Consider the following 20,748-nt stretch of genomic DNA (forward strand, 5'->3'; position numbering starts at 1 on the left):
GAGATACCTAGAACTTGATACAAGAAGACAAAACAAAATCATGAGAGCACCAAACACCAAAATCGACCTCAACAACATGCAAATTGAAGATTTTAATCCAACTCCACAATCTACCTTTCACCTCAAGCACCAAGCAGCTAACCTCCCAAACTTCACCATCAAATCTACTCTCATTCCTCTTTTTCCACAAGAGCCAAACAGTTCCAATCCATAAAGCCTTGAGAACCTTCTTGCTTTTCTTTTCGCGTCCCAGATGAAAGAAGGAAGTAAAATGTTGAGCAACATTACCTGGTCTGACCGTCTGAACACCAAGCCATCTTTGAATTGAGTCCCAAACCATGACAGCTTTTGGACAAAACAAGAACAAATGATCCGCCGTTTCCTCACTCGAAAAACATGCGTTGCACCGCCTCTCAACGGTATCAAGCACCACCTGCCTCTTAACAAGATTATCACATGTAGCAAGCCTGTTTCTCAAGCATCTCCAAGCCGTCACCCTCGCCTTGTGTGGAGCCGGAACGTCCCAAACATTTGAAAGCGCTTCAATGTGTAGCTGTGGTGAATGGCTCTCGGTGTTGCTTGCCTCCAAGATAGAGTAGGCTGATTTGGTTGTAAACTCTCCATCCTTCGTCGCCTTCCATTTCCATGTGTCCTTACTATCTGCAGTTAACTCCACATTTGAGATGAACATAAGTAATTCATTAACCAAACCCTTTTCCCATTCAAGCAACTCTCGTCTCCACTTAAACTCCCAAACCTATGCTCCATCCACCCACCTCCCCGACTCCTCAACCGACACGAGATTATCACTAACCAGCAGAAACAGTCTAGGAAACACAAGGTTAAGCGGTTTTGCCCCCACCCATCTATCCACCCACATTTTAGTATCCCTCCCATTCCCAATTGTTCAAGTATGTCATTTTTAACATACAACTTAAATAACAGGGCATTTTTGCCTATTAACACTTAATTTATTCTAAAATTGATATGCCTATCTTATGTTTTTTCAATATTTGGGGAATTCACACATTACGTTTGCGCTTAATACTATCTGAATTGAAAGTGTTGAGATGCTGAAACAACACTTCGTTAATTTTGGCTTCATTTGGGCATGTCACTTCAATTTTACGGTGATAAGAAAAGCATTCCGGTATTAATTTTATTACACAAGTTTGAAATTGAAAAACAAAATTCAATTTTAAAATTTTATTGTTTAAATTATCTCTCATTATTATCAATTTCATCGTTGTAAATTTGTTAACTAAAAAATTGAGATAGAATTGGCGCAAAAAAGTTATAACTATTTAATAATTTGAATTGTTATTTCAAACGTCCAACTATAAAATTGATTATGAGGAGGACAATTCAAGCAATAGATACAAAAGCTCCTAATGAAATTTGAGATTAAAATTGGATAGATGTCTAAATTTCAATGATGAACTTGTACAAAGTAATAAAAAAGGACAATGTTATTATAAGTTAAAAGATTTTTTTTAAAACAAAACTATAAGAGATATTAACAGTGGATCTATGTGCAAGTTCCAATTTTTATTTTTATTTTTTTTATCTATGTATTATATTTACAATCTAAAAGAAATAAGAAATTAAAGCAATGTTATTGTGTTTGTAAAGTGTACGATGTGAGTGAAGAAATCAAACTGAATACTTCATCACGTTGTTCTTTATTTTCTCTATTAGACTCTTTTGATCACCTCAGTAACATTGATAACATCACCGATCGAGGTGTATATATTTGGGCTCAACCTAGTATCAAATATTGAACCTGTTCCTTAATGCCATTGAAACACTTTGAAAATTAGTATAGTTTACGACAAGGTTTAAAGTTTGAGATTTGAATTGTAATTATAGAGCCTGAGTTATTGATGCATACGTATATGCTTATGTTTGTTCAGTTCAGCCTATTTCTTTTGTTTGAATGTGATTGCTTGAAAAAATTTACAACTTTCAACAATACTAACTTCATCTTTCTGCTTTTGAATGTTTGCTCTAATTACGGTACTCATTTTTTGGACATTTTAGTGAAGTTATTTATGTAAATTATTTTCAACGCTAGAAAATAAAAATGTTGAGTGCCTGCCAGCCATTATTTTTTATTTTTTTGTGCATGGTACAACAATCCTGTCCTACACTAAGTTTTTCTTTTCTTTAAACCCCATCAATTTCAAATTAAACTAACTTTGTGTTTAATAAAATCGACGTTGTTTGAGAATAGTGTCACACAATATTTTTCATCAAAAATTTTGACACTCCACATTTGAAGTTGTTGGATTTAGATCCAATATAGATTTTAATTCAACGTCATAATTGAGAATTAAATTGATAATTTCCAAGGGTCCAGACATTTTATAAAATAGATACTGTATTAAAAATCACGCTAGAAAGATGTATTTACAAATTATTTTTTAAAATAATTTGTCTTTTCCTTTTCTCGAGTGGCTCACTATTCAAATTACAATATCTGGCTATATATATATCACTAGTTTAATTCATCCAGTTCGCTGAAATCTCATTACGGTTGAAAATCATTAAATAAATTGTTCTGATTGGCAGTAGTACTCTTTTAATTAAGACCATTAATGACAATGCTAGTCCTATTGTACTACATTAGTATCGATTGCATGTATACAACACATTTGATCTATCAATTAATAGAGAGCAATCACATGAAACATAATTACTTCCCCCGTCTTGCGAAGCTTGATCAGTATTTATTTTCGGGTTGTCCTGCAAAGCTTGGGCACTTTTCTTATATGATAAATTTTTTTCCCTTTATTCACCTTTTCATTTTTCTATATATCACACTTAACACACAAAATATTAATTCCTTAAAATTCGTGCCAAAAAGAAATTGTTCAAACTTCGCGGGACGGAGGAAGTACCTTTTTTAGTTTTTGTTACAAATTCACTCAATTTTGACCATTTTTTTAGGGTTTCAATTGATATGAATATTGGGAGCGCGCGGCCGGATTAATTGCACAACATTTTGACTAAATGAATATAATGTATTCCCTCTCTCAAAATATATACCTAAGATGAACAACTTGAACATAACATAAAGAGTAGTGAAATGTGTCAAAATCATATCCCACATAAAAAATGAGGTTAATGAGACTAAGCACTTACTAAGAAAAAGAAAAATAGTAGAAACTAAGTTTTCATCCACGACGATTGATCGTGTAATGACATAGTTGTTAGGAGTTCAATTTCACCTAAGTTTATTAACATTAATAATGGAATTTACACAGTTAATAATGTATATGATATGGTAAAAGAAAAAAATGGAGTAGTACTTCGCCTAAGTTTTACTAATCTTTGGTACATGAATTGTAGTGTGAATTCAACAGCACATAATCTTGCAAGATATGTTGCAGTGTCGTCTACTAGTATCAAACGGTCTTTTGATTTTCTAATATGAATATAATAATTATAGTTTGTTTTTTTTTTCCTAAAAGAGAAAAGAACTTGAACTAGCTGATCGGAGTTACTGCAACTCTTTTCCATGCAGAAATTCTTTTACATTCTTTCTTTACTTCTAAATATATATACATATATATGCTGTTATTAATTGACTAAACATACACAAATTGACTTATTTAATGAAGTACTGCATAGATTATCCATCACTAAGGCAAAAATATTTGGGGAAGAGCAAGAAAATTTATTAATTAGGTGAATAGCGATAGTGGCCTCATGTCTAGTTAGTTAGCGAGCGATTATTAATTAATTTGCTGTACCAATCTTTGCTTTTATTTACTTGATGATATGACTTATCAACACACACACACACATAATTATATGTATGTATATATTGAAAGTCTTTCATACATAGCAACCTCAACTTAATCTCTGCAGCTGATATTATGTGCAGAGAATTTTGCACAAATGGCTGAAACTTTTTTGGCTTTGTATGCTTGTACCTTTCTCCCTTTTTTCTTTCACTTTTTACTCGTGTAAAGTCTCAATCACATTCAAGAATGCATGCCCATCTCAACCATTTATTTAAATACCGTTTTTTACTGCTAACATGAAATTGGGGTTAACTCAAACTCTGGCTACCCCTGGATGTTTTTTTGCCTTTAGCATTGTTTAAGCTTAATTCTGTTGTACCTTATTGCCATTGCCATTGCCATTTGCCAACGCTGCTTTTGTTGAATTTGGGTGTTTATTCCCTTTTATTACATTGTTTGGGTGCTTATGAATTTATAGTCCCCATTTCTTTTCATGGTAACTTCATTTAATGCGAGGAACAGTATTGTCCTCATCGGCATTAATTGCACAATACTAAATATTCTCCAAACATTTACACACTTGATCCTTTTTTCTATGTATTTTATTTGTATGTCATATTGCTTTCATTTGAAACAATTCACATAATGTTTCCCTTTTGGTGGAGATAAATTTACGCCTCTATTTACTAACTGTCTTCTAAATTGATTAACTTAACTACTGGCCACCAGGTCCTCACTTAAGTGAAGTGACCTGGGTTCGATCCCTCTTGGGAGCGAATTGGAGATTGGAGATATAAGGTGGACTTTGGTGAATGGAGAGATAACGTGATTCTTGGAGTGGATAGGGAACTAATTACTAACATCTAACATAACTTTGCCCGATCAAAAAAAAAAAATTGATTAACTTAACTTGTGATATATCCCTTTATCCTATCCCTTTGAAGCACACCATATTCATTACTTATAATGAGCGTGCATTGATGTTATGGATTTATACATTCATTCAACTTTTAAATGTATTGATGTTGTGAAATAGTACTGTATTTTTTCCTTTTAATACTTTCTCAAACTTATAATTCTACATTTTTTCTTTCAATTATATAACAACACCTTAGGTGTCTCGTGCTATTTCCGATCAATTTTTTTTCCGGGGCTCTTAATCAAAACCTCTTGCATTTTCTTTTACCCATTTTTCAGCTCAAAAGCAAATAATAAAAAAGGAAAAAATAGTTCCAATAGTTGAGGTTGTCAGAGATGCATGAAAGCATAATAAACATAAAATAGTTGCTACAAATAGTGTGGATAGTGGTACGAGAAAGATATTTAATAATTGAGGATGACAATAATAGAGAGATAACTGTATTAATGTAGTCAGATAATGGAGATAACTTGAGTGCGCCGCTTGTTGCAATACCGTTTCCATGAAAATATGTACACGGAATAAATATTTGGGCATTTGAATTATATGCATTTTAATTTGTACTTTCATTCATTACTAATGTACCACACTTGCGACGCACAAACATTATCGTAGAGTTGTACAATACATGTAAAACATTTTTTTTTTAATTTAATATAACAATATTAAAATTTATGAATCTTTGTACTTTTCTTTTCATCCTGTAACATAATAAATAAAAATTATACTACTATATTTGATTATATATATATATATATAGACTATACATATTTTTGAAAAAATGTACATATAAATAATAAATAAAGGAATTGGCTCAATTAATAATATTAAAAATTCTAGTGTGCAAAACCAATATAGACCTACTATTTATTAAAAAGTTTAAATAAGTATACTCCAACGTCCCAAACAAATGGGTCACGTACATTAAGATAATATAGATAAAATAGGAGATAAGAGAGAGAGTGAGAGTGAGAGAGAGAATAGATAAAATAAACTATCCCAAAAACAAAATTTGGGACGAAGGGAGTATAAATTTGTATCTTTATTTAGTAAACAGATAAGTTGAAAATAATACATTATCTTTTAATATTTATGAAATTTGTAAAATGGCTCTTTAAAAAAATGATTCACTATTATATTTTTAAATAGAGTAAGATATTATAAATATATGCATCTTATATATACACATTATATATCGAGTGTAGTTTTCTCTTAATTATGAACAAAAAGTTTTAGACTATCATTTATAATTCATAATACTCTTGGTTGTGAACAAGGCCGGAGGGAGACAATGGGGTGATCACTGGATCCCTCGGGACTTTGTAATTTTCGTAGATGTATTTTGGTAATTTACATATATATATATATTGAAGTAGAAAATAGAAAATATAAATTTTGAATTAGTTTCTAACGGAAAATGAGATAGAATAAAACTGCCAAATATAAAAGTTGGGAGATGATGTCAATTGATATTTTTAAGTTTTGTAGTATAAATGAGATAGAAATGTCACATTCGAGAAATAGGAAGATGTAGAGTTAAGAAAACCAAAATCTTCACCATTATCGAGTTGAAGTATTTTACCCTGTGATTGACATACAAATTTTAGAGTTTAATCAATATTTTAATTAAGTCAATACATAATTAGTTTTATGCTTGTCATGCTTGAATTTTAAAGGCTTATTTTTTGGAATGATATTAAAAATATTCATTTGTCTTTTAGAATTTTATCCGTTTGAATTTTCAGAAATTATTTTGTATAAACTTGAAAATCAGTTTGAGAACTTTATTATTAATGTGCGCATGGATGAAAAGTTTTTAGAACTATCAGGAGACAGGAATTGAAGATCTTGACGAGAAGATGGTGTTTACAAGGAAACATAACATTTTGCCATTGGTGTGTATTTGACAATTTGTTAGCTAAGTTGTCGTTGACTTTATCAGAGATAATATTTTGATTGATGGCTTAGTACCTTACATCGAAAATAATGTATTTGTAAATGTTACTAACAAAGCTATTATGCAGATGTTTCATAATATGAAAAATACGAGAGAAATATTGTGATTTATGAAACAATCGTGTTTATTTATTTTTAATTTATTATGTAATTTAAATGACAATACTCAATTTAATGATTATTACTTATTTTTATTTAATTATTAAGTCTATTAAAAAAAATTGAACCCCTAAATTAAAAGTTTGGCTCCCTCACTTTTTACTAATTTGGGTATTTTTTATTTCCCGCATCTGCAATTTTTTTTTTCCAATTTTTGCTTCAAGGTTTGACGTTCCTATATCTAAATCTGAAAGTAGAGCAAACTAGAGGAACTCCGATCTAAAACTCGTGACTCATTTTTTTGATTTATTGTTCTAATATTTCAATTGATTTTGATTTATTTCCAATAAATCACAGCATAACAAGTTTAATAAATGTGTTCAACTTAACTCTACTAATTTGACAACGAAACTCGACTGAATTAATCAATTATAGGTTCGAGCCATCATAAAAAAAATACAAAACTATTAATTATATTTCTTAAAAAATTAATTATTTTATTCTTCTTTTATCAATAAGATGAAAAATACAACAATTGAGTGTCATGTATGTGTTCGGGTAGCTTTCATATAATACGATAATATTTATATTAGAGAATCCACAATGAAGTGACCTGATAAAGGGGACCACATTGGGTCAAGGAAGCTGCAGTGGGATGATATGATAGCTGACTTGAATTTTTTAGTTTTAATTTTTGTATTTTTCATTTAATTTTAATTGCACACATTTAAATAACACAATTTGCTTAAAATTAAACTTCATTAATTTTAAAAATCCTAAAAATTACATAAAAAAAAACCTAAAGACATAATTTAAAATTACTTAATTAAAACCTAAAAACATAATTAAAAATTACATAATTAAAATCTATCTAGTCTCCACCGCCCCTTCGCCGTGTTAGGATCTCTGCCACCCCTTGCTTGTGCCATTCTAGCTGCTCTGGAGTCATGTCGGAAGTCTTCATGAATAAGATCCAATCGTCGTGGATCTCCCTCTTCAGCTCGTTTTTCTTGGCGTACTTGCTGATCATTTTTTCCAGCTTGTCGTCTGATCTATCCAACCTCTCCGTTTATTGCGGTGGAGGCTCCGAGCTTTGCGACGCCTTCCCCTTCCCCTTCGCCGCTCTCGCCGCCTTGTTTCCAACTGGCCGGGAAGACGTGATCTCCTCGCTCGACGCCGAGGTGGTGAAGTCGCTCGTTTCCGACGTCTTCATCCGCTTGGAGGAATGGACGTCGCCCTCAAGGTACATGGACTTGAACCTCCGGTTGATTCAGAGAGTCCTCCATGCATTTTAGTAGTTGAAGGGGCCTGAAGTGGGGCTCCTACCTTGGAAGATGACTTGGGCCTTCTGTTGGAGCACTTCGCGCAAACCTCCACCCAAATATTCTCCCACAACTTCACCTCCGCAGCCACTCAGGCGAAGTGTCCCTTTATTTGGCGGGGTTTGAAGGCAACGCCTAAGAGGGAGTTCACCCGCTCTAGAATACAGTCCCAATAGGCCTCTCCCTTTTGATCGACACCCCTAACGGCATCGTTGGTCTCCTCTGCCCAAACACGGACAATAAGGGACCGTCTCTTCCAAGGTGTAGGTGTGCCGAGTGGTTCTTCCTTCCTCCGGCATAGGAGCCGGCGCCTTCTCTTCGAAGGCCATTGCCTTCCGCCGCCCTCATTTCTTGAGCTTTGACGCGAAATGGGCGGCCGACATCTCCTCCTCGCCGGTTGGAGGAGGTTCCTCCTCCAAGTTGGTACCCGTCAAATCGAAATGATAATCGTCTTCGCCGGAGAGGTCGGGAACCCAATTTGAATCGTACCAATTGAGATTGTGTGGATCCATTTTTTTCTTGAGAGAATGTGTGAAGAAAAAGAAGAAGATAGAAGAAAGAAAAAGAAGATATGAGAATATGTGTGAAGAAGAAGAAGAAAAAGATAGAAGTATTTATAGAAGAGAGAAAGAAAAAAAATAAAAAAAGGAAAATGAATAACGGTCAAATGACCGAATTAAAAAAAAATTAAATTTAATAGACAACAGCCGAATTTTTTGAAAATTTTGATTTTTTTTTTTAAATTCACGCGTGTTGAGCACGCACGTATGCCAACAACCATAAGGCCAAGCCTGATAGAACAGGTCAGCCTCGAGTCCCCCAAACCTGTAGTGGGTGACCCGATTTTGGGGGTGATTCGAGTTCCCCCATCGGATTCCACTATAGATGCTCTTAGATCTATTATTAATAATTGATTTCATAATTATAATTTGTGCCGTGCAAAAATATTTTTTAATCATGTTATATCGTTATATCGTGAAAGGTCGGTTTCAGATGTATTGTACCGTTCTCATATTGTAGTTGCATTGTGTTAATATGGACAAAATCATGTCATCTTTGTGCTCTAATCACGTCTACACTTATATGAATACAATGGTACAAACTTTTAATGGATCATGTGATATTTATATTTGATCTTATTATGTTGGATAGTCGTTGTATATGACACATGAATTGTTAGTTTAGCCAATTCAGTGCTTTGAGTTAAGGAGACCTAATTTAAGAGGTAAAGTTGAGGCACTAAAATATTTTTTTAAAAATAAATTATTAATTCAAATCCTATCAATAACGCGTGAATATTAATAAAATAAGAGTCAAACCAACAAAATTTTCCTAGCATATGAACGAGTTACAAGAACTAAAATAAGTATAATATGGAATAAGTTGGTAAAAATATCCGCTTCAAAAAATATTTGGGGGGGGGGGGGGGACCAGTATATTTGAAAATAGGAAATGCAAGTCTGGATGCGGTTCCTTAATTCCAGACCAACATTTTATTACATTACAAAAAGATAAAAGCTAAGTGCGCATGATAGTGCAGTGGACCTTAATTTAATCAAATCAAATCACCTGTCCTAACTATTTTCGGCGCACATTAGTTCTCGGTCGGTGCCGCATCGGGATTCGATAACGTACGCCACCTATGTATTTCACTTTATATATTTATATTACTATATTATATGCGTACAAACATATCCTACATATTTTAGTGATGATAAAAAAAGAGAGATATAGATATATAATATAGTATGTGGTGATTGAAATAAATAATTTGATAGCGTAGCGTTTTCATATGCCTTTTGGCATGCGCAAAAAGGGCCATCACGTGCTTGCCACGAAAATCGCTCTGCAAAAAATGAATTTCAGCGGGACTGGATCTTTTAGGGTCTGTTTGGGGAACCTTATTTCTGGAATTTCATTTATCAGCTTCAGTTTTCTTTGGCGCCAACGAATTCCACATAAATTTTGTTTCTGATTTAGGGCTAATCAATGGACAAATTGTGAAAATTAAGCCAATGAGCAAGTAACAAAGAACAACACATGGACGCTTAGAAAAAATAAAATTAATTAACAACACATCACTTCAAATTGTGAAGAATACGTGTTAGGGGAGTTATTTGAGTTATTATTAAATATTTTTAATTATTATGCAAGACATTAGGACATATTGATATTTGCTTGACCTTAGAGCACTCCCAGCAGAAATTCCAAAATTATGCTCCTATAATCCTCCCTAAAACTTCCCTATTTAATTTTAGGATCTCGATTTTATAAATGCATACATCAGATCTCCTATTTTCTACATAAAAATAATAATTATGTGTGGGCCCTACTAATTATAAGCTTAAAATAAATTTAGGGTGGGTGTAAATTTAAGATTGAATTTAGGTGGGTGTAAAATTTTTTGTGGGCCCCATCCAATTTAGGGGATCTGCTGGATGCATTTTTTTATCTCATTTTCAATTGTTTTAGCCTAAATTTAGAGTTAGTGATACATTTAGGTGATCTGCTGGGAGTGCTCTTAGTAGTTCACATCAAAAGAGATCTATTTATTGTTGTTACATAGTATAAAGTTATATACAATAATTTTAGAATAACGAAAAAATATACATGGAAGAAAAATGTTGTGATAGTCATTTTTATTTATTTTTTTGATGGTGCAATATTAAAAAAATATACTTATGGAGAAATTGATTTTTTTTTTCTTCTGAAAGTTAGGAACGTTGAACATGTCAATAGTTTTTTTTATGAACATAGCAATAGTTTTATTGAACGTTTGGGGATCGAATCCTGAAGTGCGAAATTTTAAGCAAACTCAGATTTTCAACAAATACGTCCGTTCATAAAAAATTACTGACATGTTCATCACAATTATAGATATATTCATCAAAATCTGGACATGAGATTTATTCTTAATTCTGAACCGATTGATTGATCATGATCAATGGATGAGATTGTTTCTCACTTCTTTAAATATTTATCTTTCTCAATAGAACTTTTCCCTATATATATAATGAGGTGGGCTATCATGAAAACACTTTTAAGTGTATAAAATAGGAACAAATCCTATCCATTAGATCATAGTGAATTAATGGCTCATATCAAATTATATGGAGATTCGAAATTCGTAACTGTTTCCCTTGCAATTCATACATTTTTCTTATTACGAATTGAAAGTACTTTTGTTACGAATTATATTTTATGCACGAATTTGAAGTTCTTTTGTTATGAATTATGTTCCGATTAGGTAAATTTCAAGCCACAAGATCAACCAAGACTAATGGACATGATTTGTTCCTATTTTATACACTTAAAAATATTTTTATTTTAGCTCATCTCTAAAATGATTATAAATTGGATCTCCTCGATGTGAAATCTTAGTTACGTCATTAACTATAATCGCCGTTTATTTTAAGTGTCTTTGATAACCTTATAATACTATCATCAATGATTTTATAATAACATTCATGAGATACAAGCTGATCTTATAATAAAATCATCAATGATTTTATAATAACATAACATTCAATGATAATTATCCTAAATAATTTTTTCTTTGTCTTCAACCTGATCGACGATGATATTATTTGAGTTTTGAACCAAGCTGCGAAGGTCGCTGAATGTTGGAAGACCAACGAATAACTTGATCCCATCAACCTCATGTTATTGGAGCTTTCTCACAATCGACACCATCTGCAATTTGAGCAGTAGCAGAGGCTCTGAGAGTGAAGGCCATTTCAAGCTTTGATTTTGAATGAAGTAGCATGTTTTTGAATTATTGTTCTTCAAATTGCAAGATTTTGGCACCCAAAAAGGTCCACCGCAGCCCTCCAGTCCGGCGAGACCATGCCTCCAGCCAGGCCTTCCGCGATTTCGCCGTAGATCTCGTCGGTTTTAACCAAAAGAAGTCCAGCAAGACGCGATCCAGAATTGCCACAGCTGTTCTCCACTCCGGCGAGACCACGCATCCAGATCCACCGCAGCCCCCCAGTCCGGCGAGACCGCGTATCCAGCCAGGCCTTCCGCGATCGTCGTAGATCTCGTCGGTTTTAACCAAAAGAAGACCAGCGAGACGCGATCCAGAACTGAAACAGCTGCTCTCCAGTCCGGCGAGACCACAACTCCAGGGCCACCGCAGCTATACAGTCCGGCGAGACCGCGCCTCCAGACAGGTCTTCTGCGACATCGTCGTAGATCTCGTCGTGATCGTTCTCACCGCCGTCGAAAACTGATCTACTGTAGCAGAGGGGGATTCCGATCCCATCAGCTCGATCCGCTTTTAGCAGACCATTTTGGAGCAGCATGTCACCACTTTTTCTCTAGGTCTCTTCAGTGAACCTCGGATCTCCAGATCGGGCATCTCCGGAGTCGCAGTGGATACGGTTCTCCAGTCGGACGTGTTCAAGGGGGCCGGATATTAGGTCTCAGACAGTCTAGCGGCGGGGAGATGCGGCGGAGGTGCGGCTATCATCTGCGGCGGGCTGCATTTTGAATAGTTCCATTTTAAGAGATGGGAGAGGAGGTCTGGAGGGAGGTGAGGAGACGAGGGGAAGTGAGGAACGGAGCCGATGGGATGGTGAAGAAGCAGCTGAACCAAAAGACTCAAAGGTTTTCGAAACTTTGGAAAGCAAGAGACGAGAATGAAGCACAAAAAGTTACATTCTTTTTCAACAACATTCCAGAAGAATGTAGCTTTGATTTTTTGATGAGAAAGTTCGGTTCCGTGCGAGAACCGACAGACATCTTTTGTCCAAGAAAGAGAGACAAAAAAGGGAAGCCTTTCGGTTTTGTTCGCTTCGAAGACGTTGAAGATAGGGACGGTTTGCTGGAACAACTTAATAAGTTGTGGATTGGGAGCTATAAAATTAGGGTGTTCAAACCGAGATTCGAGAGAGAAGTGAAGATCCAAGGAAGTAAAGGGAAGGGATTCAAAGCTGACGCAGGTAGAAAGACGGAAAAAACAAAGGTCGTGCATGCCGCAAAAAGGATGATGGGGGTTTCTTTTAAGGAGGTGCTCACTGGATCCAAAGAAGGGGAGTCAGGACCTTCGGATTTGCTTCAGTTCAAAACTTCGGATGAGGAAACACGATGGCTAGATGGAGCCTTCACGGGTTTCATCAAAGATGAGTTCTTGTGGGAAGAGATTAATGAAGAAATCAATAGCGAAATTGCTGGGAAACTGAAGGTGACGACGATGGGAGGAAATTTGGTGTTGATACGTAGTGTCTGTGACGCGCCAACAGAAAAAGTTCTAACGGAGATGGATGAATGGAGTGAGTTCTGGTTTCAATGGAAGAGGAAATGGAACGTGGTGGATGTGTTTCAACAACGAGTGGTGTGGACGAGGTGGGTCGGGATCCCACTACATGCATGGAATCATCGTTTCTTTGAGTTGGCAACTGCAAAGTTCGGTCGGGTATTGAAGATGCATGAGAAGACGAAAGAAAAAGAAAAACTGGATGTTGCTTTGATTCAAATCTCCACGGGCCTTAGATCCATTGATCAAGTGACGGAGTGTTGTATTAATGGAGCAAGGTTCACGTTTCGCATTGAGGAAATTCACGAGAATCCTTTCTCTTCCATGCTCGGAGAGACGGAGTTCGAGGATTCGGGATCGGATACAGGATGGACGAGCGGGGAGGAGTCCATGGATCCGGCAGCTGCAACCATCGGAGATCAGAACGAGAGCGGTGAAAGAGATGATGATGTTTCGGTTCTCCAAGAAATCAACGTTTCGTCTCATTCGATCCATGTAGACACGTTTGTCGAGGAAACCAATTATGAGGGGACGTTGGTAGGAGGATCGAAAATGCTTTTAAATTTGGTTGGGGCCGAAGGTGAGAGTCAGCCCCTCGTTAAGGATGGGCAGATGGACTGCCACGCTTTTCAAAGTCCAAACCAGATTTTTGAGGAACAAAACTGGGCCGACTCTCAGAAGGTACAACAAAAAAGCCCAACTGGTGGCTTTACTGGTGTTTCTCTTGATGGGCCAGGAAGAAGCGTTTGTGAGGGAGGTCATACCTTAATGTCGACCCAAGCGCAAGGAGAGAAGAGAAGCGCTATTCTGGAAAGGGAAGAAGCCGATTCAGTTGTGTATATGGAAAATCAAGGTGCCAAAAATATTGCAGATGACACGGCGTCGAAAGAGGAAGGGCAAAGGATCGAAAGGAATGAGCCGCCGATTTTCAGCTACGAGGAAGGAAGTTGTTCAAACCAAAGTAAAAGGTGTGGGGATCGAAATTCAAAAGGAAAAAAAGGGAGAGAAAAGAAAAAGAATAGAAACAGGGAGAAAGAGAAACGGGAACACTTCATTTCAGATTTAGAGCCAATTGATGGAAGGGGGGAGGAAGTGGCAGAGCAGAAAAGAGAGGGGGGGAACGAAGAAGGGCAGGAGACGACAATTGGGGAGCAAAGTTCAGGTCAACAGATCTGGGATTTTGGAAAGAAGATCGGGCTGTCAAGTCGAATTCCAGACGAAGATGTTGCTCGACAGATTGAGGTGCAAGGTAATTTTCTTTCTTGCGAAAATGCTGGGAGTATTTTGAGGAATGTTTAATGAATTTGTTATCTTATAACATTCGGGGCTTGGGGAGTGTTGCGAAGCAGAGAGATGTTACTGATTTGGTGAAAGGGCAGAAGATCGATTTTTGTTGCTTACAGGAGACAAAGATGGAGGTGTTTAGGGACTTGTTCTGTAAATCTTGGTGGGGGTCTAATTATACAGACATAGCGATTAGGAATTCGGAGGGAAGGGCTGGAGGAATTGTTTGCTTGTGGAATAGGGAGGTGTTCGAAGCCTCTAGTACGTGGGATTTACCGGGGGCGGTGGTGGTGAATGGGAGGTACAAGGAGGGTGATATCTTATGTTGCATCATCAATGTGTACGCACCAGTCGGCTCAGGGGAAAAGCGGATCTTGTGGGATGCCTTAAGCTCAATTGTGGAACAAAATACGGATAGGAGTGTCTGTATCTTGGGAGACTTTAACTCAGTTAGGAGGAGGGATGAACGTGTGGGCAGTGGGGAGGCGTTTGGAGTGGCTGATGCAAGAAGTTTTGAAGAATTTATCCGGGGGAACGATCTGGAGGAAATTAAAACTCAAGGTCGGAAATTTACCTGGTACAAACCAAATGGAAAGTGCAAGAGTAAGATTGATCGCTTCCTCGTTAATGAGAATTGGCTGGCTGCTTGGGAAGGGACGTCGGCACGAGGACTTCAACGTTCAATTTCGGATCATTGTCCGATTATTCTCACTACAAGATCGGAAGATTGGGGACCAAGACCTTTTCGATTCCTCAATGCATGGGTGAATCATTCGGAGTTCGAGGAGATGGTCAAGCAGGTGTGGACGGTGACTAATGTGGGGGGATGGAGTTTTTTTGTGGTTAAGGAGAAATTGAAGAAAGTCAAAGAGGCCTTGAAGGTGTGGAATCGGACTTCTTTCGGTGACATTGACTACAAAATCCAAGAACTTCAGAAGGAACTTCAAGAGAAGGATAAGGTGGACGAGCAGAGAGGTCTTGAAGAATCAGAGGTGATTAGGATAAATGAGATTCAAGCCCTGCTCTCCCTTCAACTCAAGAATAAGCAGATGATGCTGCAACAGAAAGCCAAACTCAAATGGCTCAAAGAAGGAGACACAAATTCGGGTTTTTTCCATAGGGCAATTCGTGGAAGACGGATTAAAAACGAGATTGGCGGAATGCTCTTTGAAAACTCGTGGATATCTAAACCGGAAGAGGTTAAAGCAAGAGTGAGAAATCATTTTGAAGCTTTTTTCAAAAGGAAAGAACGACAGATGCCTGATTTCCCCTTGGACTTCATGAGGAGGAGAATTTCAAATGAAGAGAGGCATTGGCTGATCAGGGATTTTCATCTGGACGAGATTAAAGAAGCAGTGTGGAGCTGTTGTGGAGACAAGAGTCCGGGACCCGATGGATTTAACTTCACATTCTAGAGAGCGGCGTGGCACGTGGTTAAAGAGGACTTACTCCAGGTTTTGAAGGAATTTCACGAAAATGGGAACATACCGAAAGGTGGTAACGCCTCTTTTATTGTTTTGATTCCGAAGAAAGAAGGGGCTGGGTCGATCGATGATTTTCGCCCAATTTCTCTTATCACCAGCTTGTATAAAATTGTGGCTAAAATCCTGGCTGACAGATTGAAGAGGGTTATGGGGTCGATCATTTCTGATAATCAAAGTGCGTTTGTCAAGGGTCGCTTCATCCTAGATGGGGTGGTTATCCTGAATGAAGCTATTTTTGAGGCAAAAAAGAAGAGAGTGGGCCGTATTTTCTTCAAGATTGACTTCGCAAAAGCATACGACTCTGTGCAATGGGATTTCTTGGATATGCTTCTCAGTCGACTTAACTTTGACGGACTTTGGAGGAAGTGGATTAAAGGGAGTCTGGAATCTGGAACGGCAAGTGTATTGGTGAACGGGTCATCGACGGGAGACTTCAAAATGGAGAGAGGTTTGAGACAGGGTGACCCGTTGTCACCTTTCCTTTTCCTTATCGTGGCAGAAGGCCTCAACGAGTTCATTGAAAGAGCAGCGGAGAGGCAGCTCCTGGTTCCGGCGAAGATTGGCAAGGATAAAGTGCCCATTTCACATCTGCAGTACGCGGACGATACTATCTTCTTGTTGGAGGCAGATGACAGAAATATGGAGAGCGTGAAGAAACTCCTGATTCTCTTCCAGTTTGTCTCGGGTTTAGCGGTAAATTTTGACAAAAGTTGTCTTCTGACAGTGGGAGTGGATGACGTAGTTGAGAGGAGATGGGCATCGCTCCTCATGTGCAAGATCGGATCCTTTCCGTGCAACTACTTGGGTACTAAAGTGGGGGGGCGCAGCAATGGTGTTGGAGATTGGAAGTTTTTGGTTGAAAAAGTTTCAAACAAAGTGGCAAGCTGGAAGAAGAGACATCTTTCGCTGGCAGGACGAATTACTCTAGTCAAGTCGGTGTTGCAATCCATCTCGGTTTATCAATTATCCCTCGCTTTCATACCTAAAGCGGTGATTAATGAACTTAATTCACTGTTCTCAAAATTTTTGTGGGGAGGAGGTACACAGACGTGCGGTATCACCTGGTTTAAGTGGAATGCCTTGTGCCTCAACAAGGATTCAGGAGGTCTGGGGTTTCGGAATATTGATTGGTTTAATCAGGTGCTGTTAAGTAAGTGGCTCTGGAGGTTTTTGGGGGAGGGGAAAGCTCTGTGGGTAAGGGTGATCAAATCGCTTTATGGGGAGCTAGTGTGGGGGGAAGGGGGAGAATGTTCGGTGGCGGAAAGAGGTGGACAGAAAGGGTGGTGGCAAAAAATTGTAGATAAGGGAGGAGGAAGGAGAGATCGGTGGTTCATCAATAATTTGAGGCGAAGAATTGGGGATGGGCTTGAGATCAGCTTCTGGGAGGATGTGTGGGTGGTAGACAAACCCCTTAAGTTTGTGTTTCCGAGATTGTATAATTTGAGCCTAAACAAGAAAAGACTGGTTGGTGAAAGCGGGTTTTGGGAGGGAGGGTCGTGGGTATGGAGGTTGGAGTGGAGGAGGGAGTTAAGGGAGATGGAGAAAGGGCTTGAGGAGGATCTCCGGTTGGTGATTGCTGATTTTGTTCCTTGTGTAGGTGTAACAGACGGATGGAACTGGAAGGCGACACCAGATGGATGCTTCACAATCAAGTCGGCATATGAAATTGTGGCAAAAACAAGAATGGAGCAACAAGTTTTACCTTTGGAGATGGCAAAGGTTTGGAAGGCCTCAACACCAAATAAAGCCAAGGTGACGGCATGGAGATGTCTTAGAAACAGATTGGCAACATGTGATAATTTGAGTAGAAGAAATGTCCAGATCAGCGTGGAGGAGAGATGGTGCAATGCATGTGTTTCTAGTGAGGAAACGACGGAACACCTGTTCCTCCATTGTCCGAAAGCAGCGGCGGTGTGGAACCAGATCTTTCAATGGCTCGACATCAAAACGGCAAATCCGAGAGGTATCTTTCAACACTTCATTTCTTTCATTGCGGCTGGAAAAAAGAAGAGAGAAAGAAGACTGCTTAAAGCTTTGTGGGTTGGAACAGTGTGGTTGCTCTGGGAAAGCAGGAATGGTAGTCGTTTTCAGGACAAGGCTTGGGATATTGATAGACTTGTATTACAGATTAAGGGGAGACTTTGGAGTTGGAACGAGGCCTACAAAATAGTGGAGTTAGGAATTCATTTTACTTCTTGGTGTTCCAAAGACTTCAAACTTGTTTTATTGTTTTGATTGGCATTCCTGATGCCTTGATCCCTTTTCTTTCAATAAAAGTTTTACTTTACTGATAAAAAAAAAAAAAAACATTCATGAGATACAACTTATATATATTAAATATCTACACATTATTATATATTTTTGAATATTTCACAAACAATCAAACACAATTTGCATGATTATCTCGCACATGGATGGACCTAGTACGAGGGGGGCTTAATCTCCCAATAAGTAATTCTTCATCTTATAAAATTGTCAAATTATCATATTTTTCACAAATTGATGTTCTAAAACTTTTATCATCAAATTATATTATAGAAAAAATTAGTACTTTCTCAAAATTAAAAAGTTCAGCCTCCACCACTGATTTTTGTGTGTATACCATACCCCCTACTATCACAATACTCGGCCATCAACTTAGAATGCAAATCATAATTCCTTTTTTATATGTTAGCATACAATCGTCATAATTAATTTAGGTTTTTTCAAGACATATTTGTTGATTAATTAAATACTACTACTGAATGTGGGCAAGTGCGAACGTAGTTCCAGCCCACGAGCTCCCCAAACACGGTCTTAAACAGGAAATTCAGTCAGAAATTATATGTATATTTTTAAACACAGCTTCTGCTTTTTTAAAGCAGCAGAATAGTATAATAAGTCACGACATTGTTTATCTTTTGTTTGGCAATGGCATTGCATCATAAGCAATGAAATAAAATAAATAAATAAAAAACACAAAAATGCAGAAAATAAAGTTGGAGATAATAATCTAAAAGCACTACTTTTAAGCGCATCGGGTTAAATTGCATCTTTGAGGTGCAATCATTGATTAATTTTTTAATTAACTAAATCTCTGCAGATTATATTAATCCACACCACCATTATTTAATTTAAGAGTGTGATTATACTGAACCGCTTGTTGGACCGGCCAATTTACTATTGGGTTTGACCTCTGTCAACCACTGCTCCAATATATGACATCATATGACGTCATAACTTATGTTTGCACAGATTAGGGCATACGACAAACTATTAATTATCACTATTAGATAACTTTTTCCCATTTTCATCAATTTATACAATTCATAATTTTTAAAATATGGCCTGCTTCATTTGGTGGAGGGATATGGAATTTGAATATCTATTTATTTTGACGAATTTGGAGTTGCGAGTCTTTTTTCTGTCAACAATAAGAAATTCTCGAAGCTGCATTTTATGATCTGATTTCTAATAGTTTCACATTAATTTCTCAAGTATCTAATTCAAATTGTTTCATCCGAATGCAATAAGAAAATTTAAATGTTAAATTAGAATTCCCAAGAAAAATTAAATACCAAAACACAAGTCAACATCTGAAAAGTATTTGCACTATAAAAGTTACTAATCTCATAAACATGAAAGATTCTTGTTGGCATGAGATGAAAGAAATTTCATCGGTATGATAATTCTTTAACAACTTTTGGGTTTCACCTTTTTCACCCTCCAAACTTTTTAAAGAATTTAATAGTTAATTAGGAATATTATGCACTATTAGTGGGTAAAAGCAACATGCTATCATTGAAATTGAAAAATGTTCCTTTTGATAGAGGATTCCATATTATGAAAATTTTGGATTTAACTCAAATGTCAAAAGGAAAGATATTATCCAATCTCCCCAATATTGTCTCCCACTCTCTCTCCCTAAGGGGAGAAAAGGAAGCCAATAGTCCTACGTGGAAATTTCACGTATTAGTATTCCCTTTGTCCCATGAAACATGATCTAGTTCTTTTCGGTACGAGAATTAAGAAATTGATATTTTGTATGTTAAGTGTGGTAGATGAAAAAGTGAAAATGTGAATAAAGGGTAAATTTTTTGCCACTTTTAGAAATAGGTCAAGTTTCGTGGGACAAATCAAAAAGGAAATATATTGTGTCATGCTTTATGGGACGGAGGGAGTAATATATTAACTGTAGTTGTTTTCGTTATTGGAGTTACTCAGTTACTCCATTTAGTAGATACGTACAAAATATGAAAGTGGATTATATATATATAAGCTTTTTTTAGTTTATGAACTTGGATCTGAATTATTGAATCTACATACGATATAAGGTTATTATAGAACAAACAGAATTCCTAATTTACATGCGTACACACGCGGCTGAGTATGTGTCGTATATTGCACCCAATACGATTTTATAATTACAATGGAATTTCCCATGTCTTTTTTTTTTTATTTCTTTCTCTACATGGTCTTGGATCCTGTATTTCAATAGTTTTTTTTTTGAATAAATTAACAATTACTCTCTCCGTCCCACTTCAATTGGCACTTTTGAAGTGGGCACGGAGATTAAGAATAAAGGATAAAGAGTGTAAAGTAGGTAGGGTCCACTTCTTTTATGTGTGTAGAAAAAGTGAAAGTGCCAATTGTAGTGGGACAAAGAAAAAAGGCAAATGTGCCAATTGAAGTGGGACGG

The 20,748-nt window shown here is 36.8% G+C and overlaps 3 protein-coding genes across 3 annotated transcripts in view; 2 read left to right on the top strand and 1 right to left on the bottom strand.

The window, feature by feature from the left end:
- LOC131000554 (uncharacterized) overlaps positions 1-20,748 on the top strand; it is a 407,676-nt gene that overhangs the window by 94,854 nt on the left and 292,074 nt on the right. The window lies entirely within an intron of this gene.
- On the bottom strand, positions 8-691 carry LOC130998010 (uncharacterized). Its single transcript, XM_057923448.1, has one exon. The coding sequence runs from the start codon at positions 689-691 to the stop codon at positions 8-10; it is 684 nt and encodes a 227-aa protein (XP_057779431.1).
- Positions 14,601-16,001, top strand: LOC130998011 (uncharacterized). Its single transcript, XM_057923449.1, has one exon. It carries the CDS (start codon positions 14,601-14,603, stop codon positions 15,999-16,001), a length of 1,401 nt encoding a protein of 466 aa, XP_057779432.1.

This window comes from Salvia miltiorrhiza, chromosome 8, assembly GCF_028751815.1.
Source record: "Salvia miltiorrhiza cultivar Shanhuang (shh) chromosome 8, IMPLAD_Smil_shh, whole genome shotgun sequence".
Taxonomy (NCBI): domain Eukaryota; kingdom Viridiplantae; phylum Streptophyta; class Magnoliopsida; order Lamiales; family Lamiaceae; genus Salvia; species Salvia miltiorrhiza.